Source organism: Pezoporus occidentalis, unplaced genomic scaffold (genome assembly GCF_034315485.1).
Source record: "Pezoporus occidentalis ecotype Australia unplaced genomic scaffold, CSIRO_AGI_Poc_V1 ctg81, whole genome shotgun sequence".
Classification (NCBI taxonomy): domain Eukaryota; kingdom Metazoa; phylum Chordata; class Aves; order Psittaciformes; family Psittacidae; genus Pezoporus; species Pezoporus occidentalis.
In genome coordinates, this window is record NW_026916170.1 from 6,060,146 (window position 1) to 6,085,977 (window position 25,832).

Genomic DNA, 25,832 nt, shown 5'->3' on the forward strand with positions numbered 1-25,832 from the left:
ATCTGAGGAGAAACACCTAATTTTGTTGCAACTACCCAAGAGCTAAAACAGGAACAGTAAATACCACCTTATGTTTTTGGTTTGACTCTTCTGAGACTACTACAATAAATGTTCTTCTAAACACTTGTTAGGGCACAGACTGTTCAGCATCCAAAAGGACATCACTCATCTTTACACACATTAACCATAAACGTAGCTATGCACAACTTAAGGCTTTCAAAACTAAAAGCTTAGAAAATTAAAAGAATGTGCAAAGTGCAGCAGCCCGAGTCAACAGGGCATGGCCTTACTACCTCAGACACCACAGACTAAATTGCTCCAGCTGGGCACCTTCTTGCTACAGCACAGCAGCACTGACTAGTGTGTTGTCACAAAATCTTCCCAAGGCATTAATTTCTGGTCATCCTACAGCATCAAATGAAAACACAGAACCTCTTACAGTCTCAGATAATGAAGATAATCAGAGGGCTAAAGCATCTCTCCTGCAAAGGCTGGGAGAGTTGGGGTTGTTCAGCGTGGAGAAGAGAAGGCTCCTGGAAGACCTCAGGGCAGCCTTCCAGTACCTAAAAGGAGCCTACAAGAAATCTGGAGTGGGACTTTTATAAGGGAAGTAGTGATAGGGCAAGGGGGAATGACTTTAAACTGGAAAAGGGTAGCTTTACCCTTTTTTTTACAAGTTTAGTAGATGTTAGGAAGAAATTCTTCACTATGAGGGTGGTGAGGCACTGGAACAAGTTGACCAGAGAAGTTGCTGATGCGCCGTCCCAACCTGTGTCTTTTGTATGCTCACAAAATAAACAAATTACCTGTGGAGCTATATCACTGGAAAACTCAAAATATCCTCAACTTTTGGTACCCATAAATGTACATACACCCTTTAATCAAACAAATACATAATGTTATTTCCTACAAGGTATGTTCACATAGAACTCATCAATAACAAATATCAATGTAGTAAGTTTAAGTAGTTCATTCTTACCTCTTCCTTTTACTGCTGCTATTAATATAATTTTTCTAAATACCTTATCTAAGAATGGATTCCATACCCAGAGATAAATATCAGATTCATACTTAAATGAAGTTGTATTTTTTTTGTAATGCTGACCTCTCATATGTTCCAGAACTATTCTTCAACTCAAAAAGGAGTATTTGTTTTCCTCTATTTGGGCTATGAGCAACATCATTGACATCAGGAAATGATAATGTGGATTAGCACTGTGATTTTTGGATAATTACATCTTTTGTCCTTCCAAAAGAAACCATAAAGGACTATCTATCTTCTTCCTAGCAATCTCAGATGCCAGAAAAACCCTAAAAGTAGTTAGCATTGGAAAGGAACAAGAGAAAAAGCAGTGATACATTCAGTAGCCTTTCCCACCTTGGATGCTGTCTTAAATCGGACACTGAGTTCATTCCCCATTGATTTATGCTAGTGAAATATTTGGCTTATCATGTCACATAGATGCACAGTCCCACACATAGTCTGCACTGTTTAAACTGGGCCTCTTCTTGAGAACTAGTACTGACGATCTCCTATCAGGTGTTCAGAAGTTTACACCTTTTTCTCCATGCTGGGCAAGTTCCTAGGTTTCTTGCCTGAGAAAAAATATCCTACCCTTTGCAAACTGATGTCTACAGAAACCACATTTGCTGATACCCATTTTTAGCATGTGCGGCTCTTTGCAGCATGACATAGATGGCCTTTCCATTAATGCTGTGTTTCAGGATCTCCTGGAGGTATTTTGAACAATGGAGGAAAGATGTGTGGAATACGATAGTGAAAGAAAGACCCACTGAAGTTCTAAATTTATTTGAGGACCTATAGTGCAAACACATGCCTAGGACCCAAAATTAATACTTTTATTTCTTTTTAAATTCTTTTTTTTTTAATTTTCGCAATTCATTCTTTCTGCCTCATAGTCTTTATCCACAGTGGGATATAAACCTCTGCTTAAAGCTGAACACATGTAAGAGCTCTTCTGAAAAGGAATGGTTTTCTGTGTTAGGGTCACAGATACTATTGTGGGAAGAGCTGCATAAATACCAGTGGCAGTTCAACATTATCACTGTGTCTGAGGCCAGGACAAATGATTAAGGAACCTCTCAATAACCTTGCACTGTTTTATGATCCATCCTCTCAGCAGTTAAGCAATCAAAGAAGGTAATAGCTTTATCTTGCCAGGGAAAGCAGATTGTAGCTGCGTAACAGAGTGATGGCTCTCTTAATGCCCTTGTAACACAAACATTACCAAAAAGGGTTAAGCTAAGTTCAGACTAAATCTTTCAAAATAAACCAATGTGTGTGTGGGAGTTCATCATGAAGTGAGGGCACTTGGACATCAGCAAAGGGTGCTAGCAGCATGTAAGGGCATTTTGAACCTTTATGTGAGTGTTTTGTGTTTAATGCAGCAGTAGCAGATGCATTCAGTTTGAGAGAATTCATATAGAAGACAAAGACTTGACACAACCAGGAGCTGAATTCCCTTTGTTCCATTGATGCCCAAAGGCTATTCTCAGAACTAGACTCAAAGCAGTTTAAATACTAGGTAGATGATTCATCACCACATGAAAATACCAAGGAACTTCCCTGCTGTGTATGCTACATTTGAAAATTACCTCCTTTTTTTCCATGAAGGCATTTTCTTCCCCAAGGTGTTCTTATGCCATGAGCTGATCGTAGTCATGGGCTCGTCTTGCAGAGACAGAGTGCCTACAGCTCCCTGCCACTCCACAATCATTATAAAAAAAAAAAATAGGATCCTATGAGTTTTCACCTGACTGAATATGAACTGAATATCTGAGACTCCTATTCTAGTTAATGGAGAAAAATAGGTCTACTGGGAGCACGTTCATCTCATAGTAAAGTCTGTTTGATAAACTGTTCCTCCAAACAGCCTCTTTTTCTCTGTTGATGCTGAAGGAGGAGCCAGCAGGTCACTAGCTCAGCAGTAGTTAGGTGACCTGAATCCTATTCAGCTGAGAGCAGCCAAATGACATGAAATCCCCTGTCCTTATCCAAAGCACAAGCAATTTATGAGACAAATTTTTCTATTACACAAATATAAACAACCAGGAAAAACAATTGCACCAGGGTCTGAAGGACCTGGGACTGGCTACAGGGCAGCAATGGCAGCTGCCTGGACTGGGGAAAGAATTTTAATTCCTACCTCAAAGCCATGGGGTGGTTGCCTAGCCGTGCTGAGGCTCACAGCACACAGACTGTGAGCTGATGTGGCCAGGGAACTGCAAGGGAGTTCCTGTGGAAAAGTCTTGTTCTCTCTTGGCAAGAAAACAGGACAACTCCTGCCATTGTGAGGCCAACACAAAGATCTACAGGGTGTCTGAAGGTCTCTTATTTGGCCATTTCCCTGGTGAGAATGACAAGCTTGTGTGGAGTCTCTGCAGTAAGAGGAGCTCCTTTTGAGAATTTTCATCATTCTTATTAGAATTTTTAGCATTATTGTGACTCCTAGGAGTATGGGGTCAGGTACAAACACAAAGATGATTCCTAACCTGATGTCTACAACCAAAGTAAAGAATGAGAGAAATCAGAGAGAGGCATTCATCCAAAGGGACTACCAAGGAAACACAGAAAATACTGCTCAGAGTGATGGCTATGAATTTGAGATAGCAGGGGCTCAACCATTGCCAAATTTTATCATTAAAAAAATATTGTCTATAATACAGCATGTTGTATCCTTGGGGTGTTGCATAACGGGTAATAGTGAGAGAATCTGCAGCTTGAAAACATCAGGCTTGCAGGAGTGACTTACTGCCTTATCAACAAGCAACTGAATCACCCCATAAACATTTAGCATGAGGTGTCTTACACTACCACATGTCTGACACATAGTAGTTTGCACTAATTCTATCATCATCATTATATTTCATTTCTGAAGAGAGAATAAACATCTGCTTTTCAGCAGCTCCACTAAAATCAGAATTTGGATTCTCTGTCAGCTGTGAACTTCTGATGTATGAAATACCATCCCTGACTGTATCCCCTCTGTAAGCCTGATTATCTGTGCATTATAAGTGCATAAATAATAAGTTATTCTTAATTATGGTGAACATGACCACAAAACAATGAGGTATTTTGACTTCCTACTAATATTTTTCCCTGAAATGGATGGGTTTGTCGTGGGATTTTTCAGAAACTATTACAGTCTTTGCCATCATTATCAGAGGCATGGATGAAGTTTCAGGAGCATGCAATACTTCATTCCACCTTCAAATGGTGACTTTGTTTTTAAACAAATACCCAAATCTGTTCTGATACTTAGAAAACAGTTTAGGCTGTCTCAGTGCATTGCCTTGTCCAGACTGAACATTAACTTGATTATCACAGTTACAGCATTAATAGCCTGGAGACTTGCATTAGACATATGATAGTCAAAAGAAGCTGGGGTTTGGGGACTCTAAGGCAAATTACCAGGGCAGCACCTTCTGTTTTCCAAAGTTCCCTCCGTGAATTACTGCCTTGATTTTCCTGCTAATATTTTCAGCTGTGCCCACTACTAGAGCATTTTCTGCAACTGCACCAAAAGGAGACTCCATGTAACTCTCACCAGCAAAAATATACATCAGACGTGTCATTTGGCTGTAATGCCCAGACAGCTACTCCTGCTGTGTGTGTGGAGGAGGAAATGGTACTCTGAGTGGAAAGCCTGAAGCTCACATCTCTACCCTCATCAGTGCCTGCTTACCCAGAAAAAGCTCAAGGACTGAAGAATAGGTACAGGGGAAAAGTTTTGCTTCCTCCACCCACAACCTAGGTGAAACCTCTCCCCTGTCTGCCTCAAGAGTTAAAGAGTGTTAGCCCTGGCCATCCATCCTCTCAGGAAGGGTGGCTGTGTGATCACACCACTTCATCCTGAAGTCATGGCTGCTGAAAGAAAAACTGCATAGAGCCCTGTCCTGTAAGAAAAGCAGTGGAGAAATGCCAAAGCATGGAAAGAAGGAGTGACAAATGTTACTTGTAGGTGTGGGAGAAATGTAAAATGGTAAAATCAGTAGTTTGACTGGGTGTTCTGTGAGGGGGCAGAGGGCTTACAGGGAGACCTTTGTCTGAGACTATCACATTTCTCAATGATACAGATGTGAGGTTTGAGGGCCTCTTTTGCTAAAACCATGTCAGAACAGCATTTGACCAAGACCCAGAAATTGTGAAGCAATTTTTAGACTGCTCCACCTTTGATGTTCAGTGTGATAAAAAGTTACTTCCAGTTTCCCTGAGCTCCAGTCTTTCTTACAGTGAAGACAGGAGACTTACCCATTTCTTAAACTTAGTAGTCAAGGTGGGGACAAATACTTCTACTTTAGCTGAAGATGATATGTATTCATAAGTAAATCACATCAGCTATCCTGTGGCTTCAAGAGAACAGCTATTTTATATTTTGAATGGCCTTTTGAACTCGAGTAGATCTTTTGTGGTGCTACAGCAAACAAATCGGACTTTAGCAGCATGTATACATTACCAAAATCCTCAGAGATGAGAAATTTTGGATGCGGTATTCTTGGTGTGAATGAACCAAAATATTCAAAGCAAAGAACTGAAATCATTTGAATTGTGCATGATTTTGTCAAAGCATAAATCTCAGAATATTTAATATTCTTTTTCATGCCCAAAGCAATGATAGACTGATAGTATTTTATCAAAATACCTCTCACAACTATAGACCTTTAGCCAGCTAAAACTTTACACCAAAATGAGGGAGGCTTTTTCCCAGCCATCAAACATTTTGAGAATCAATTACAGTTATCATTAAACAAATATTTCTTCCCATAGCCAGGCCTTCTGGCTCTTGTAGAAAACATCCTCACAGCAGCTGAATGTCATTTTGAAGGAAGACATTCCCTGTGCATCATTCTGTGGCAGAGATGGAAAAGCCAGATGGGCAGATGGAAGAAAAGTGTAGGTCTGCTATGGTATGGAGTTTCTTCCTCTTTCAAGCCTAGCCATCTACATTGAGAGTTTACCTTTAGAGCCCTCTCATGGTGATCACCTAAAGTATATTTGCTTGGTTTAGTGAAAGGTCACTTTGGTCACTAAGGATTGTCATGAAAGTCGAGGTTGGTAAATCCTTGATATATCCCAAATGTTACTGATGGCTTTGGGAGTCTTACAGTATGTTTTCTGAGCCTCTACTTGTATGTTTGTTCATATTGTCTTGCATTGCTGCAATCTGTTCAGGCAGCCATGATGCCCGGCCCAGAGCACAGCTAGAAATATTGCATAGCAGTTACTGCATCATACAGAATGTTAGGTGCTAGTCTAACACTGTAATAGGGTACACATGTCAAAAATAGCATATTATATGTATTTACAAAGAGTGTGTCCAGACTGTGGACACTTTCTTCTGGTATTTATTCATTCTTTGGAAGTCACTGGGGTTTGGACAGTGATTTTGGAATGGCTCAGCAGCAGAGACCTGAATTAAATCAGATGACTATGTGTGTTTTAATACTTGAAAATATTTTTTAATGTGATGAAGATTCCTTCAGTTAGTGCTTTCATCAGTTTCTGGGTTTGCCCCAGGACACTTTAATAAATGTTTTGGAAGTGTGACTAGCCAACTGGATGGCTGGGTTTTAAAATGTCACTTCACAAAGCAAAGCCATTGCCAGTACTGAATGAACTTATGTTACCCCAATCTCACGCACACATTTTCCTGGAATTGTACTTTTTCTTAAGTAATATTTCCCTAGCAGTTCAGGAAACTATCCTAATGTGGTTTCTGAGTCACATTGCTAATTAAAGTGAAAAGCTTTGCCTGTTTGTATGGCACATTCTCTACATGCAGTGGTGCTATATGATACAGTAACATGATGCAACATGTTTGCAATGCAACCCGACTCAAAAAGAACTCCCTCCCCAACTGCACACAAATAGTGACCACGCTGCAGTCGCTGACTATGAATTCTCAAAACTAACCCAGCATGCTTCCCATCTAGAAGCACGGCTCAGACAAAGCCATTTGACATCCTGATGATAAGGGAGAGCAGTCACCTCGCTCCAAACCCATGTGGCGCCAACATGGGGTTGCCAAATCCCATGTCTTTAGCTGCATGTCCATTATACTCAAGTATGACTCTGCTGAAGTGGCAAGAGTCCTAGATTGTGTTCTAGCGCTAGTTGAGGGGTCCCACATTTTAGGTCGCATTTGGGGAAGAAAATAGAACAAATATGCAGGTGTCCTTAAGGAAGCTGATTTTTCTCAGTGCAAGCAAGCTAAAATACCCTGATCAATTGTTCTGCTATTCATTGATACAGAAGAGCATATATAGCTCATTCACAAGGACATAAAAAAAAGCAAATTGTGGTCGGTCTTCCCAGGGGCAAATGGGTTCTCTGCAGCTGTAGGGAGGACGTGCAGACTTTTGTCTCCATTCCTCAAGTCCCAACAAGAATGATGAAGATTTGAAAAACATGCTGGGGAGGTATGAAGCAGGCAATGAAGTAGTTAAGGGACTGGCACATAGTGGGAGGAATAAGAAATCCCTAAAGAAAGGGCTCTTGAGGGAAGGTATCACATCAAATTTGCTTCCCTGCAGCAAAATATCTCAGGTCATTTCTTCACCCCCAGGGAAACTGAGCAATACAGTGATTTTGGGACTATATCTCAAAGCCAAGCCCAAGAAACATCAATGGCCAGTTTTGTAGCTGGACATATTACTGATGAGAGAAAGTTCTGAAAGAAACACAGATCCAAGTCATTTAGTGATAACTGTAAAAACTACTGTACAAGGTTTATAATGAGAACAAGAATAAATGAGTTACCAGCTACAACAACTGTACTTTATTTACTTTTTTCAAATACCAATATGGTGTCCACAGGAGATAAGACACAGGTAAACCTCACTCAGATCTAGTCTGGAGTAGAGACAGTGTGGATGAGAACAAAATCTGCAGACACAGCAGCAGAGGTCTCAAAAGCCAAAGTTTTCACCAGGTTTATTTTTCCTCATTTTCAAGCAGACTATTTCTCTGTTTGCCTCTGGTGGGAGCCTGCCTCCATCCCACCACATTAGTGGTTAGAAACAACTCAAGTGCCTGTGAGGGAGAAAGCACAAGTAGGCTGCGGAAAACAGACAAGCAGCACTCCCTGAGCCTGAGTGGATTGCTTGTTTCAGTTGCCTTGAGACCATAAATTAACAGAAAGTTGGTCCGCTGCCCTCTGAACCTGCCTTCCTGCCTCCCCTTGGTTTCACCGAGTTTCAGATGTGAGCCATGACTGATGTCAGAGTTTAATTAGAGCTGATTTAATTTCAAACATCTGACCATCACAATGAATTTCTTAAATGGTGCATCTGGTTAATCTAAACAGCCTGATGTACTTTTCAGAGCTCTGATCTGTCCCCAGACATTACAATCCTAGCTGAGATGGACTGGGCTGGATCAGCAGCTGGAAGGTATTTTTTTTGTTGTTTCTCACAGGCAAGAACTTCTCTTGATAAAGTAGCGGTGTATTAGAACCCCTTATTCCTTTCCAGCTTGATAAGAGCCAAGGACAGATGCCATATGATATGACGACAGTACAGAATTGTTCTCTTATCCTTCACTGTACCTTGTCAAGGCAGTAGCAGATAAGTCAGAACAAACTGGATTTCCTCACAACCTCCCTGATAGCTTCCCACTCCTGAAGGAAAAGCACAAACAGTCATTTCTGCAGGAATGTGGCAAGTAAATTTTCACGTTTTTGGCTCATGTGCCGGTCAGAGATGGTAATCACAGAGAATCAAAAGAAACACTGACAAAGCGAGGATAATAAAATACTTCTGAAAAACCACAATTTCATAATCTTAATTCAAAAAAGTTTGCTAACTTTGAGAGGAAACTGGATATGAGGACAAAAATCCTAGTTTAAACAGAGAAAATGTTTCCAACAACCTTTACTGTTGCTTTCTCTAGCTGTTTAACAGTTTGCTGTACTTTCAGAAGTTGCCTTTGAGGAAGTTATCCCATGAGATAGATTCTCTCTTTTCTGGACACTGAGCCACATTTGCAAGTAGTTATTAGAGAGCTGCATAGATCTATGTGAAAAACAACGTCAGTAGTAATTACAGAGACAAAAGGTTACATCCAGCTCTGCTGCTCAGGTTTCTGCGCAGAGCTCTTTTTTGGTTGCACAGACAGACTGCAGCTGGCTCAAGGAAGGGAGAGATGCAAAGAGCTTCCTGATTCTTTCCACTCACGGTGTGATGGCTCTCCAGTATTCACATGCCTTCCCAAGAGCAAGGCATTCTCCACTTAGGTGGTCGAGGGCCTGGGCGTCATGGGTAAGTGCTGTTTCATTCTCACCAGTGAACAAGGACTTTGTAGCAGCTGTGTTTGGAAAGTGGCTTCCACCTCTGTCCAGCTCGCAGTGGCAGTATGAGATTGCTGAATCTAAGATTTGCTAGAACAAAAATGATCACTCTAGGCCGTATCAGTGTTTAGTGCAGATGTAAAACAGGTTTAGCTGTGGAAAAGGAGTGCATGTAACAGACAGCTGTGTTTACCTCCTGGGCTAAGCAAATCTATGCCCTTGGTTTTCTGATCAGAAAGCAGATTTCTAGTTCAGTGATATACCTAGCAGCTGTGGATTTCTGATTTTCTAATGAACCAAAGGAGGGTTGCAGAGGTCTTCTCACCATGGGGAGAAGACCTCTGCAAAAATAAAAGGCTGTGAGTCTGTTATAACTTGGGCACTACCATTTGTCCCCTTCTCTTGCCTTCCTCCTAACACTTTATTAATATGGGACAATATAGGGTGGGAAGCAACGAGACTCCGATTCTCAGAGATCAAGACCTTTCAGCCTCATTAGAGAGGTGGTTTTAGTGTTTGAAGGCAGAAGCACCTCTGACAGATCATTGGCTTTTCTTTGCAAGAAATTCACCTCAGCTCTGATGAATATAAGACATTGCTCTTTGCATTTAATTTTAATTCTGGAAAAAGTAGCCATGTCTGTCATTGCTCTAGGAGTGGAAAAATGAGTGGGGGAGAGACAGGAAAAGAGACAGAGAATTTTGTGGTTCCTTGGCTGAGGGGCTTCCAAAATGTAACAGACCATCGAAACAAAACTTCAACAAGGAATTTTTAAAGCATTTCCTGAAGAAAAAAAAAAAAAATTAATTAAGAAGTGCTCAATGTTCAGAAAACCCATGTGGAAATCTAATTATTCAAATAGGACTTCACATGTCAGGCTGGCATCTGGAATCAAGAAACTGGTGTGCGAGACAGAGGGCTTGCTGCCAGCCTCAATATGAGCCCTGCCTGACACCTGCATGGCTGAGTCTGCTCGCCACTTCCCACCATGAGACTGCCTTCCAGTTGTTTCTGAAGAGCTGGGAAAATGCTGCCAGACGTTAGATGTTCAGGCTGAAACTTTCCACGCCAGATGTCTGCCCCAAAATGATTCTAATAGTTTTTCTGCTTTCTCTGCCAAAATGGTCTGACCGCAGTTGAGGATGAAGTACCTTCTTCATCGGTGCAAAAAAACATTGTCTGGCAATCTCATCTTTGCAAATGTTTGGCGTTTCCCTGGTGTAGATCACAGATGTGAAGTTTTGACACCTGAGGAACCTTTGTTGGCCCAGATGTGTCTACTGCTGTCTCTGCAAAAATCCACCCAAATGTAAAAACCTCCAAGAGCAACAGCGGGGACCTGCCAGGGTTTAGCAGCTAGACACTCAGCAGATGGAGTTTGTGCTGACCCCACTCCATTCAAGAGCAGAGCCACAGCAGGTCCAGCCATGGGAATTAGAACAGAGGAACTGCCCTTCCTCTCCTTCAGGCCACTAGGGTAGGGCAGCCAGGGAAGGGAAGCTGCTGGATTTGCTTGTGGAAGGGGACATGAGCACTGATGGAAGAGGGCAAGACCTGGCCAAGGAGGCTGAGAGCATCCAGGAAGATCAAGACTAGAAAGTGAGGTCAGGAAAAGGAAATCTGGGAAGTCATGACCACAGAGACAAAGTGAGAAGCTAGGAATGGAAGAGCAAAGGGTCAGAAATGACCAGAAAGCAAAAGGGTCTGGTAGGGCTGTCCCTGAGAAATTTGGACAGACCTCCTAAGAGTCTGAGAGAGAAGCAGGACATCCTCATCCAGAAAAGCAAGTAGAAAGGGGAGCAGCACATGGAGAATGTGAATGGGAGCCCAGTAGGGAAACAGAGCCCAAGTCCTGGAGGTGAGGGAGCACAGTTCAAATGCTGGGACTGGAACAGGTCAGGAATGGAGAGAGAAAGGAGTCAGGCCTGACAGGCAGGGAAAACCAGCCTTGGTGTGCACATGTTGGGGGGAAAGGACTCCTGTACCTAGAAGAGGATGGAATTTCTGAAGGGTGGGAGAAGCCAAGCACACCGGAGATACTTGCTGAATCATGGCAGCTTATATGTTCACTGCAATAATCAAGATATTTGCAGAATATAAGATAATATTCAAATCCTTAGCCCCCCGAAACTCTACCACATGATACCACACTGACACCACCTGATGGTTTAAAGCATCACCACGTTTAAAACTTCAGGTGTCCTGGGCAGAGCTCAGCTACTTGAACTCATACAACAGGGAGGAGATCAGGTTGCCGGTTGTTAACCTTTCTTGGGTCTCATTAATTGCGTATTACCTGCATTCTGACATAGTGGTTTTTATCCAGGCAATGCTGCCACAGGTCTTACAGAAATTTTTAAAAAATAAGGTGGGGTAGGTGAATGCAATACATCATCTCTGTGTTCTGCAAATTCAGTTTCAGGTGCAAAGGGTAAGAATGGGTATAACCCTCTATCCTGTTAAACACTGCAACATGAAGGACTTTATGTAGATTATATGCACACACTCAAAAGCCCACAGGTTGTTCATGTTCATTCTGGCTTGTTTTAACAAACCAGAAATCTAACATACTATGTAAAACATTAAAAGAAAAATAATCAGCTTAGCCAAAAATCTCTGTCTACACAAAAAAAAAAAAAAACAGAACAAGCAGAAAACCAGACTTTCCCTTGTGGCAATCAGCGGCCAGTGAATGTGAAACACAGCCCTTTTTAGTATGATCTACACGATACCTTCGTATATCTAACAGTGGCAACTAACAGTGATTTGTTATTGTATACAGCACCCTGTGACTAAGTTGGCTTCTTGAGAGTGGTGGACAAATTTCAATGAAAACAATTACAGATGTACATAGGGTAAACAGACAATCCTATCATAGTGAATAAACTATAAACTATTTTAAATGAGCAAGAAGAGCTCTTCCACTTACTCTAGGCAAAGTGGATAAGATTCAAAATTTAGTTAAAGGACTAATCAGGAGTTTACTGTTGTGGTGAATAAACTTGTGAGGACAGAACTATAAGCACTGCCAATTATACAATGGCTAGTATTCTACATTAGAAAGTGCTTTCTGGTTTAAATAAAGTGACAGCTACATGTAAGAAACCAGTGATTTGTCATGCAGTGCATAAAGGTAATGTATACAAGGCTGATTACTCTGGTCCTAATGCCTTCAAAGGACTGATTGCTAAGGTTGTAAATTAAAAGCTTGTGAATGGTGTGCAGGCAAAGTGGTTAGTTATTAGTCATTCTGAGGCACACATTGCTCACCACTACTAACTTCTTGGGCCAGCAGCAGCAGTCTGCAATTGAGCACATATCTTAGCATTTATTTTCTAAAACACAGGTCAGCCTGCAGTGCAGTTCACAGGCTAGTGTGTGGTCATCTCTTGCAAGCAGGAGGTTTTTCTGAAGTGAAAACAAAAATATTAGCTGTTTTGTTCTTTCAATGAAAAACAAATTTGTTCTGGACCACACACCGAACTAATCATTTTTGGACCCACTGCACATGTAGAAACTTGTCCCAGTTTTTGTTCTGATTTTTCTAAATGATTGTCCTGGATGTTCTCACATTGTCTCAGAAAGTCAGATCTGAAGAATCCTACTCTCAAGGTGAGGCTTCAGCTTAAATTTTGTGGCATTTATTATATTCAGAAGAAAGCTTATTTTCCACGCAATGTTCTCTATTATTACTAGTTGATGTTTATTTTAAGCCCTCAATAATATCTCCTGATAAAACAGAAGAAAAATATTTCTCTGATTTCTGGCAAACAAGTGAACAAGTGATGAACATGTGGCTTTAGAGGAAAATTTTCAAGGATACTAATTCCTGCAATAATAAATACCTGAAATAAGACAGTGTATTTAATGAGTATTCTAAATTCTCTGGTTTGCATTTTTGCTTAGATTTTGCTTTTATTTTGCATGGCTGACACTGAAAGTTTAAATAAGAACAAAGTATATGGCAAGTACTTAATAATAACTAGTTAAGACATAAAATATTAAACAGCAAATATGTTCTTCATTATATAGTCTCTTTCCTCTATGACTGCTAAATATTTGTGCAACTAAACCATCACATAAAAAAAACCAACGACTAAAACAGCAAAAACAACACCACTTTGCACATTGAATGTATATAATTCTGGCAATTTGGATTATGAAGAATGACAGTAAATAAAGATCACCTACCTTCACAGATCCATTCTCATAGTCAGATCCTTGCAGGAGATGTAGAAAAGAAACTATGAAAATATTCACAGTTGCCCACAGTTTGTACATTCTGATGTTTATAATCCACAGGTTACTACGCAGATGTTGTCATACAGCTAGAGGCATCTGTTTCAAAATGCATTTCTCTATCACCAGTACAGAAAAGCTTCCAGAATTTCTCTTACAAACTCACAAAAGATTCCAACATCCGAGAGCAAATATCTGGCTCCTTACTGCTGAAAAAATAATTGTAAGTTCATCTAGAGAATGTCATTTCTCAGAGCAGATTTTAGATATACTTGAAAGAAAATCATGGTAAGGGTTTATATATATCTGTATGTATACACATACACGCTCACAAGTGATCAGGTATGGATACCGGTTAATGAAGTTCACACATCTTCCATCAAGACACAAAGAGACATTCAAAATCCATCTGTGGTCCAGAAAACGTAAGAAATCTGCCGTATTCTGTGCTCCGTGTTACAGCAGGCTTTTAAGATGGTAGTGTAGTGGCCAGTGTTTCGAGCTCAAAGGCTGTAATCCAACTCTGTATTAAAACTTTTTTCACAACCTTCACGGAAGCTTGCAGAAGCATGTGTCTTAAATCTGATACAGACTTTGGCAGTAACACAGTCAAACTTTGGCTCTAATCCCATTTTGTCCCTACCAATAGCATAGCAGTTTTTAAACTAACTGATGCAATCTAGACTCTCATTATTTTAAAGAAGATTACCTGAAACACGAAACTTCAACACACGTTCTTACACAGCACACATATTTTATGCTACTTCTTAAAAAAAAAAAGAAGAAAAAGAGGAAGGGAAAGACTGACTTTCTTTAATGTGTTCTGTCTTATGTTGTACAGGGTTTTCTGAATAGATTTTTAAAAGGAAAGTTAAAAACAAGACTTTTATTTTTGTAATGAAACCTTATAAAGCTACAGATATAAAGGAAAAAATCTGTTGTTACGCAGCAAAACACAGTAATTTTTTCTGCCCCAATTTGTGCATGCATTTTCTCTGTATATCCCCACAGTTTATAATGGAGATTCTAAAATGGGAGATCTAACATTTAAAATTGTAACATAGATGAAGGCTCTGATAATTATGCATGTTAAATCTATATTTCTCTAATAACATAATATACTGTGTTAAGGAGAGTAGTTCTGCTCTCACATGGCTTAGTGTTTACAGAATCAGACTATACAGTTGTTAACATAAACCAGTCACATATCTAATATTTCAGAGAACTGGTTTTCTACTTCTGTGACATCCAAGCAGTAGCTCTCTTAAATACAAGTCATCCTTTTGTAACTATCATTAGCTTGCATAATTTCTCCTTCACTATTTATCATAAATGGACATTGCAGAGAAAATTATTTGAGCACAGTCAGTTAACTGAGTCATTATCCTTTAAAAACATATGTAAAAACTGTGTGATTTTTTAGCTTTGTCTTATGCCTCTTGTTTTGTGAAAGCAATCTTTTTCTTATTTTTGGCGTCATCGCCCACCCACCCCACACTGTTTTGTACAAGGTCAGCAGGAGTTTCACCTCTTTGAAATCTGTGTGAAAAAGCTGCTCTCTTTGTGTACCTGCTTCTCCCCCTCAAACCTTTCCTGCATCCAGGCTGACAGTCAGAGTCAGTTTCAGAGGCCCCATGCTAAAAGGGACATTCTGTGTTTGTACTTTGGCTTACCATTAAAATATTTTAACGATTTCATTCAGCATTTTAAATTAACATGTTACCTAATGCTTACGTATGGTCACCTTGACCCCTTTTAATGTCTCTGTTTCCTTCTGATACTAGCATCCATCTCTTTGCAGGAGCTGAAAGCCTTGCTAAAATCAATGAATAATGCTTTAGCCTCTGATGCACTGCTTAAGCATAAGGGATCAAACAAAAGTAACCACCATCCTCTCAGGACTGTGTGATAATAATTTTGTTTGACCTGTAGAATGTCTGGACATCAGCGTCTTTCATGTATGGAATCATTATTTGAAACACAGACCCAAATTCACAAAACAGGCAAGAAAAAATACATGTCCTCATGCCCTAAAGCCTGATGTGTACGATACTCATACAGCCTGTCTTCAGCACCCTTCAGGGATGAGCTGCTCTGTTCCCCTGGCAGGGCTGGTGCAAAATTTCACCAGCCAGACCAGGCACCCATAGCAAGCCTTTCCTCCAGACATCAGCCAGACTGCTTCTGTCCTCCTCACAGCCATCAACTCTCCGCTTCGTAACTTGACAGAAACAAGGGAAAGCCCAGGAGCCACACTGAGGTTTTTAAATACCAGCTATGGAATTTCTCCCATCAGTTCAGCAAGTGTTTAACTGCTTACATGAAGCAAAACAGTTTTGGTGGGGAAAGCAAAAAGCACCTGTGGTGGTATGTTCTGCAAATCAGCATGGAAGGCAAGTTTCTGAAAACAAGAGCGCAGCTCAGGACTCTGATCTAAATCAAGCAAAGTAATTCAAACCTGAGGGGTCTCACTTCCTCAGCCTCACAGTGAAGTTAGTGATTGCCTTTCTGCCCCGTGAGACCCACAGACTGTATGTAAGGGACTGTTAGCAATCTAGCACTAGAAAATCAAGGCTGCTTATGCTGGAAATATCGGAGGGAAGCACCTCGGTCATATTTTGTGTGTGTTCTAGTTTGTCACTGTTACCAAATTCAAATCTGAATAGATTTGGAAAGATGAAACTTGAAACTTTCTCAAAGCAAATGGTTGATAAGAATAGTTCACCCAACTCTGGCTTTTTGGCAGAAAGACTGAATTTAGCCTGAGGTACTGAACCAAAATTGTTTACAAGAGCAAGTTAGATGCCGCAGGCAGAGACAAAAAGCCCTATTCTCTCCCCTAGGACACAGACTAACAAAGAAATAAAAAAACCTTTTGTTTACTGGAGAGGACTTTAATTCTAGCTCAAAGTTTTTAGTGAAAGTAGAAGCAAAGCAAGAGAAATCAGTTGACAGCAAAGCAGCTCTGACGAGGGACTGTGGGGAAGCAGCATTTTCATCATTGGCACCACTGCCCCCATCCCTTTCCTTATTGCTCTTGTCTCTCTACTCCAGTTCAGGATACGAATCAGTGCTCCCTCCGGCACCATCTCAGCCCTGATTCTCACACAGGTTTCTTACGCTTTTTCGTGCCTACTGCTGCACTGAGAGCAATTTAAATACTTTTGTGTTGGAACTCAAAACTCAGAAATATGTTGAGATTATATTGCAGGCTCCCTACAACAGCAGGAACAGAATTCTGTCTGACCAGACACCTCCTAGGACTATGCCCTATGTTTTCATTTAATGTATGAACAGAAGTCAACAATACTTACGTTCTAGTTTCTTGGTTTATCTCAGTTTGCTATTGTAGAACTACCTGCTCAGTTCTGTGCATGGGTTGGATTAGTATTTCTTTAATCTAACATTGTATAAAAAAAGTGCTTAAATAAAATTTACATGGCTATTTACATGACTCTGAAGCTGGATAAGCAGCTTCACTGACATCAGCAAGGCTAAATACTGTATATTGAAACAATTCAAACATTTATATCACATTTAGGTGAGCAGCTAATAGACTGTGAGCAATGAGTCAGGTCTTTGCAAGAAGAGCTTAAGAATTTAGTCAGGTCTGTTTCAAATGTTGATCAATACTGATGTCTTAAATGGGTGAAAGAAGTTTAAATCTGTTCATCTGCAAACACGTTGTATAATTTATTCAACAATATTTTAAGCATGAGTCTTATTTTAAAGTAACAGTCTCACAATACATTGCACAGAAACCTTGATTCATTGATTCCCGTACTCCCTTTTTGTGACAGAAGAGAACATATAAAAGACCCAGAACTTGGTAGATGTCCCTAAGAACATACTTAATTATACTTTCTTGGTATTTTCCATTTATTTTTAAGATAGAATATGAAGACCATGTGCAGTTTATTTACCATAGCTGCTTATTATAGTGCATTGCAGTTTCCATACTTGGGCTCCAGAGCGCATAAAGAGAAAAAAGGCCAGTACAGACGACGAGAACCCAAAAACTAGTGCCAAACTTAGCTTACACGTTTCTTGCATGCATACATGCACAAAGAAGAGAAGAATTTCATGAAAATACTGAACAACTCGTATTCTTCAAGCTGAAGCTCTTTCAGGTGAGATAGTGAATTCATTTGGCTATCTGAAAATAACTTACACCTGCAGATAGGTGCAGACTAGTGATACTATTTGCCTGACAAAACCAGAAGGGAAACACATCAAACAAAAACATCTTCATCTGGAATGAAACACAATGTAATAAAACACAAAAGGAAGATTTTTTTTCAAGCCTTTTAACACAAGAGTAAGCCATAAATCAATAGGACTACTCAGATCACAGAAGATTCGTGAGGATAGGCCCTAAATAAACTCCAGTTTAATCAACCAGTCTCAGATTGCAAAGTTAACTTTGGAGATCAATAAAGGAGTTCATTGCCTTTACCTCAAATAAAACATTGTTTCACCCAATACCTCACACTTGAAAACTTCCCACAATTTCAGTTGTAATGTCAAGGAAATTACATAATTCCCAAAGCAAGTCATTAAATAAGTATTTTTAAGATGATTCTGTGAGCAGATCTGTACATTCCCTCTAAGTAATCCACACACAGAGAAACTTTTTTTGTCTTGAAAATTACATAGAAAAAAGAAAAATTGTGTCAGCTATCTAAAATAATAGATTTAATAAGATGCTCATGACAGCAATTATGTCACAATTCAAGGCCACTCATTACACATTATTAAATACATTATCAAGTAACTATTAAATCAAAAATATTATTTTAAATAAAGTGGTGTTTAGTATGATGTTTAGTATGATGTCTGCTGACATCAGAAACTTCTATCAAATAGCAGAAAGCTTGAAAGATCACACCAAATGCTAAGCTGGGTTGATAACATTTAGAAAAATATGCAAAATCTGATCTGCAGAGTCTCAGACTCAGAGCCTGATGGGAATCTTCTGAAGCTGTGCTAGTGGAGTGATGGGGCAGTACCACCCATCTGCGCCCAGAGCCAGCCCTCACAGCAGCCAGGATGCTGCTTCATGTTATAGGGTTACACTTTAGCTACCCTTAAATTAGATAGCATAATCATCTATTTGCTGCAGCAAACTGAGAGCTTAGTGCAGGCTGAAAAACCTGCTGGATAAGCAGACCAGCCCAACTGGGTGCTGTGCCTCTACTGCTCTCCAGGCTGTGGTGGCTGAGCTGCTACCCATACCTCAGTCTAACTATCTAAAAGGTCACTGGGGAGCATCTACACAAGCTGCAAACACATCCTTGGCTGAAAGGCAGACATACTCTTAGCATCAGCAAACATAAACCAGCATATTCACCCATTCAGCTGTCAGCCACGCCATGCTGCAGCCCAGCTCAGAGGAGGGATGCTGCTGTTGAAGGCATGCAGCAGGAGGAGAGCTGTCAGCAAAGGGCAGATAAAGATCACAAACAAACATTTCTAGTTGAGCTTTTGAGATGAGCGCACCTTTAATTGCTCTATCTTTGAAAGGCTCTGCCCCAGCCTTGTGAAGAAGAGCACAGCTGCATTGTTGTGCTTCTCTCTAGTTCACATTGTAATGCCTAATGCCTGAAAAGATGGAAAACCACTGTGGAGATGGCTGCTGGGCTGAATGACAGCTTTAGCTAGCCCAAGCATGATGAAACTGGTGTGATGCTTCCTTTGCATCTGTTTGTGTTTTTCTAAGGAGCCTAACCTACACAGCCCCTGCTGATCCAGAAAGCAAGACCTCCCTTTGGGTTCCTGCAATTAATATTTATCTGCAATAATGAGAGCTCTGGGTCTGCTTGTCTTCACATCCGTGTTTACATAACTGTTAATGAGAACATAACTGGAACAATAATCAAACTTTAATTACAGAGGCATGCAGTAGCATTCACAAGCCTTTATTTTACTTGTGACTGTTGTAAGTCCTCACTTCTTTTTACAGAGAAATGAGGCAAGCTGAACAGAAAGATGAAAGGGGTCTCATAGTTAAGGAGAAACAAGGGAAGGAAAAAAAGAGGGAGGGAGAATAGAGGAAGAGAGAAGAGGAAGGAGAAAAGGATCTCTGACCAGGGAGCAGAACTCATCCTTCACAACTATTAATATATTATTATAGCAAAGACTTTGCCTCCAGACTGACTGCAAAACACTGGCTGGCTGATGTACACCTGAGAATCACTACCTGTTCGAGTCAGATGTCAGAACAGCTCACAAACAGCTCACAGCGCCAAGGAAGGAAGCAGATACCAAGAGAATAGATTCAACATCAACAGTTCAATGTCTGCATTCACACTTCACACATCTGACATTTCACCCTCTGCTATGGTACCGGAAGGAAACGAAGTATAACTGCGAGGCACAGTGAGAATCCAGTCTGTTGGATACCAGTTTGTGAAAAGAGCAGATGAACTCATGGGTGCTTGTAAAGAAGAAAATGATAATAGATTCTCCAGTTTCTCCAGTACACGTGGCATTGTTACTAAATCACCCTGGGTCTTAATGGTATGTGCAGCTTGTAGCAACTTGTGTAGCTGGATAGACATTTGTTGTATTATGCACATCAAGCCTAGAATTTCTCAAGAGAAAGATGTGACTGCAGGTAATATGAACAACCTTAACCTTGCAGTCTCTGGTAATGTCTTGGGTGGTTCAAGAGCCTTATCTGCTCCTGCTGTACAGACTTCAGTACTTCTGCTGCAATGGACAAGGCAGCACCAGCTGGAATTCACTCTTCAGTCAGAACAAAACACTAGATATTTTCACATGGAAGAGCAACAGCACAGCTTTTACTTTACACATTTCCTTTTTTCAACCAGTAGTGTAGAGTCCTACAGCAATATAATTCAAGTGGCTGTAGGGTGGACGGTGGCAGCAGAGCAGCTACAAGACATCAGGGAGATCTGACACAGCCTGATAATGATGAAAATAACATCATAAAACATCTGTTAGGTGAGAAAATACTCATTTAGCCTAGTGACTGTTGCATTCTCAAAGCAAATACATCTGGTCACTTAAAGCTGAATTCATGCAAGGATATTTTCTGAAGTAGTCCTTACCACAGGATCACCTCCATGTGCTTCTGGGGAGCTTCACCCCGCTTGTCACAAGATTTTGAGGCAGGCAGACTTTGTGATATAAGAGGAAAATGCAAGATTAGTTTCATCTTTGCACTTCAGACATTTGGCTAGACTTTAGCAGTCAGTGGAACTGTAGGCATGGCTTAGTCTATCATAACAGGAATACAGAAAAAGCTAATTTCATAACCAAATACATTTACCTAAAATGTAAATTAGCCTTTAGCCTTTTTCTAGACATGTTAGTCATATCCAGCCTACTCAGAAAAGTTCTTAGTTAAAAGTAATACAGAATAGCTCAAGTTCAAGTGTCTGGCCAAGTTCCAGAGCTCAGATGTTTCTTGCTTCCTAGTTCTGATGTCCTGTCAGGGAGAGGATGCCTTGAAATAAGCAGAAACAACCCCCTGGGAACAATTTCTGTGCCCAAGTCCCAAACTCCTGACCCAGTGCACCTGGCCGGAGTATACTGTGAAAACATCCTGCCCCTCAAGGCCAACAAGGAATTCCAAGGCCAAACAAGGAACATTAGATAGCTTAAAGATACCTGTGTTCACACTCCCTTCCTTTCCCTGTCTTCATCAAAAACAAAGCAGCTTTTTGCAGAAATTTTCAGCAGTAAAAATTCCTTGGAACAACTGCCTTTACCCAGCATTTCTCCCAGACTGAGACTCTCAATCTCCTTACAGACATTTTCACAAATAACGTCAACTAACAAATCAGAGGTACCAGGCAGAGAAGTATAAGCGAGGAGGTTCAGAGTGAGCAAATATTGACACAAGTCCTAGGCAAATTGACACCATATAATGGGTTGTATAACTGCAAGAGTGTGACTTTATACTTTCATTTTCTACAGGTGATTTCCCTTCTTACTTATGTAGCTACTTCTGTAGCACCCTGAAGCAACAGCCTTGGAGCAATATATGTATATGTAACAGATGGTCTCAGAATAAGCACAAGGTTCAGCATAATTGACCTTGTAGTGAACACCCTGAGAGTATACACACAGTGATTTATAATGACAGCAAAGCACCAAAAGTTAATTTCCAGATTTATTCCTATTTGAGGACACTCTAGAGTAACAGCTCAGTAATCTGAAAATAAAACCCATCTGGTGAAACTTAAAATTTGGGGATTAAATAGTTATTATTTACATTTCACTGCTTTAGCATTCACAAACACTAGGCCAATAAAAGGATAAATCAGCTCCCTGAAATCACCAGGGGAGGATTAACCATCTCTCTTGAGCATGTTTAGAGAAATAAATGTATACCCTAAAGTATGTATATCACAAAGTTCATCTCTAAATCTAATAATTTCACACTTAAAATTTAAAAGCACTTCTGTGGTTTTCTGCTTCCTGTTTCTATTACATCCTATTGCTATCAATAGCGTACAAACATAAACACAGATTGTCAACCTCATCCTGCATTTCCTATTGAAAACAAAACAAAAGATGGCCTGGCCAAGTGGCTTTTGTAAAGAGTTTTCATCCCCAGGCTGGTAGTGCTACCCCAGCTATGCCTGCACACCAAGATCAAATGAACACTCCAGAGCCATCGTCTTATGTGAAATGATCTACTTGTCTCCCATGCCCAACCATTGCAGACATCAAGGTTCAGAAGACCAGTTGCTGTCAAAGCTTCTCAAAGCACAGGAGGACTCCTGTAGTGGCCCAGTTTCCTGGCATTCATTCGTCCCTGAGCCTGCTGGTCTCACATCCAGCGCAAACCTATTTTTTTTTATGGATCAGACTGCTGCCTGCTGTTCCCCAAATCTGCTCTCAAGTGTAAGATTCTGCAACTGTGTTCAAATAACACAGAAAGCCTGATGGATCACCCACTAGTCATGATGGTGTAGAGTAGAAGAGTTCACTTCACCATATAAATCATCAGGTTTTCCACTGAGCATTGTTTAATGTCACAACAACTGTGAGAGACCTCCTCATCCATCTGGGAATTACTCTGTTGGTGGTATTTGATGAAAACACGATGAATTTAAGACTCTAGTACTGCCTTTTGGCCAGGGTATTCATAACAAAATCCTCTAGGTTCAGAAGAGCAGTCAGGGAATGGCAAGCCAATCTATGCTGTTTAAAAAGAAAAGGGAAAAAAATAGAAATAAGTGAAATAATGAGGTAGTCTGAAGTTCATATCAACTGCGGGGTTAATCTGTAGATGCAGTGGGGAAATTAGATGGGAGAATTTGTAATATAAGAAGTGAACACTTTAAATTCTGAAATAGCATATCCTTATTAAAAGTAATAAAAAATAGTTAAGAAATCAGGCAAACATGAGTCCAAAGAAAATTAAACCTTAATTAGGTAAAAACTGGGACTATATCACTACTGTGACAAGTTAGAAAATAGTAGTTAACCTAATATCAAATTTTCAACAAGTTTTAAAACACAGCCAAAAACCCCATGATCTGTACCTAAATGTTCAATTCTTGCTCTTGTGATGCCTTCAGTCTGACAGAAGGCCCTTCAGGAATAAGGACAGTCCTTATCTATCACATACCAAAACTTAAAGAGCTGGAGATGTAGTAAAATATTTTCAGGTTTCAAAAAATTATTGTCAGTGCTCCATAAAAGACACTAAGAAGTAGATTTTAATCCAATAAACAGGTTTTAATTTTTTTTTTTTTTTCAGGATTGACTAGGACCTGAGAGTATCTCTAGATCATTAAAAAGAGACAGTTGGAGAGTTTTGAGTATTGAATCTCTGCTCCTCTGCCCTAATTCATTATTACCTTGCTCCCTCGCCCCCTTTGAACCACTGTAGTTAGCTCACTCCAAAGAAATACCACCCAGGTTCTGGCAAGAGCTCTTTATCAATAAGAAGGCTATAGCAAGGGGATTCCCTGATTCCCTTCACACAGAACTTTACTATAGTTTTCAAATAGGCTTTGCATCTTCCAACATGCACAAATGTCTTCCTGCCATGCCGCAAGGCATGGTACATGCATAATTATGATCTAATAATTAAGTATAATAATGTTTAAAAAGTCATAAAAAAGGATAATTATTACTTAAAGCCATAGGAACATCACATGGAGCTTAGAGGAGATGTTTGGCCAAATGCTACATAGACTAGATTTGGCCAACCTGCTCATAAATATAGCCTAATGAGTTGGTTTGAAGCCATCTGGACATAAGTCTCTTGACTTTAGGGAGGTGACCGCTCCCTTTTTATTCAACATTATACAAACAGTCCAAGGGACTATCCAAGCCTTAGAAAATGTATGCTATTAGGAATGTTTTGTGCAGATCTGCATTTTCTGTGACCTTTGATGCAGGGAACATTGACTTCCCTGTTTAATTGTCTTCTGCTATTGAGGGACCAAAGCAAATACAATAAACGCATTTCGACAGATAATTGCTTTGGAATCTTTCTGCCAAGCTGGACTCCACATTTAGATTATTTCTCTGGCATGCATACCATCCCACCCACCTTTGTTCTGAATGCAATAAAGAGCACTCAGCAGAAGAGGAAGCAGAACACAGAAAAAGATCAGATGGCACACACAGAGAATGAGAGGATCCTATCACGATGCAGATTCATCAGGACTTCATGTAAGAGGCATTCTATCTCCCATTGCAGTCTCACAGATGATCCCCAAGGCTGGAAAAGTAGGCAATACATAAGACAAATTTACATGGAGAATAGTTAGCATGTTAAGTGCAACTACAGGCCTGTTATTGTTGTCTTATTTTTCTGATTAGGGAAAAAAAACTTTATTCTGGGCCAGTTAATTTTTTAGAATTACAGAAGAAATTTAAAAGAAATGATCAGCCCAGGTGAAACTGTTTTTGCTGATGTCAATGGAAAGGTTCCCTTTCCAATTCCAACTTCACAATTAATGCAGAGTTTGAGGGATTGATGTGTATCATGAAAATCAAAAAAATTTGGACCAATTAATAAAAATACAAGCATTATGGAATATTTAGGAACTTTTGGATCTAAAATTCTGAGAGTATGTTTGTAATCTTATACTTTGAAGGATGCAGGGGGGTGTAAGGAAGGTGATGAGCAGCAGCCCATAGTTACAGCTTATGGCAACAATGTCAACAACCCTCATCTTAAGTCTTATCAAGAAGTGTCCTTCAGACTGCAATTATTAGGGCAGAGGTACCTGGTTCTCAAACTGAACAGTACCATCAGTCAATACACTATGGTGAAATTCTAGTTTTTGTTTAGCATCATCAGGATCTTTGAATAAAGCAAACATTTAAATATGAAAAGAAATTATAGGAACCAAGCTGTATATTCTTTCTAAGCACTTCTGAAAATTATTTTGCTCGCAAACATTTATGTTTCTTTTGTAATTGGCTTTAAATCCTTACAAGATTTTTTTTCTTGAATACATTGAGATTCACTCTTTCTCAGTATTGACTCAGAATGTTTCTACCATGAAAGAAAGTCATTTCCCCTCTACTTTCAAACTGGATGTGTGCAGCCAGACTTTTCTCAAACACTGGATATGAAGGATTGCTCAAAATCTTTTGATGTTGGATGAACTGTGAATAAGAAACGGCCAAAATACTCTAGCCTGTATTTCAAAAGCAGAAGAAGGTGATACAATGGAGTTTGTAAAAACTGGATATTCCCATTCAAAGAAGATCTTACATTCTTATGACATACATTTCACTGCCTGCACAGAACTGTCCCAATAGGTCCTTGCTGTCACCATGTCTTCTTTTAAGCCTTAAATATCATTTTGCAAAGTGAAATGTAGGTTTATTTATGAAGTAATTTGCAATGTGAATGCATCAATAGTGCTTTTTTAATAAGGGACACATATACTTCCTGAAGAATTTGTTTTCTAGAGTCCTTTCTGAGAATTCTGATTTACACATCACTAGTACCAGTTTGCCAATATATTGAAGTTCTGACTTTATATGGGATAATTTTTCCTCTCCTTTTCTAAGGGATGGATAAAAACAACAAAGTTTGTGATTTCAAATTACATATAAATATAAATGTAGCTCTTATGGCCTGTTGCTGTATTGTAAGTTTTTGGCTTCATGCTTAAATGGCAGAGCTTTGACTACATCCCCAGACATTGAAGGCTCTTTGTAATACTGGAGAAAACTAGCTATATAAACATAGATTATATATGTAAAATATGTTGCTATTTATACATAAAATGCTAACAAAAGAGTTGCAGAGCAGCATCAAAGACAACTACATAAATG

General features: G+C 39.8%; 1 protein-coding gene across 1 annotated transcript in view; it reads right to left on the reverse strand.

The window, feature by feature from the left end:
- Positions 1-14,130, reverse strand: part of VEGFD (vascular endothelial growth factor D) — a 29,702-nt gene extending 15,572 nt beyond the window's left edge. The window contains exon 1 of the mRNA XM_062603861.1: positions 13,500-14,130. Within this exon, the coding sequence (XP_062459845.1) occupies positions 13,500-13,589 (90 nt within the window). The 5' untranslated portion in view covers positions 13,590-14,130. The remainder of the gene's footprint in view (positions 1-13,499) is intronic.
- Positions 14,131-25,832: the final 11,702 nt, after the last annotated feature.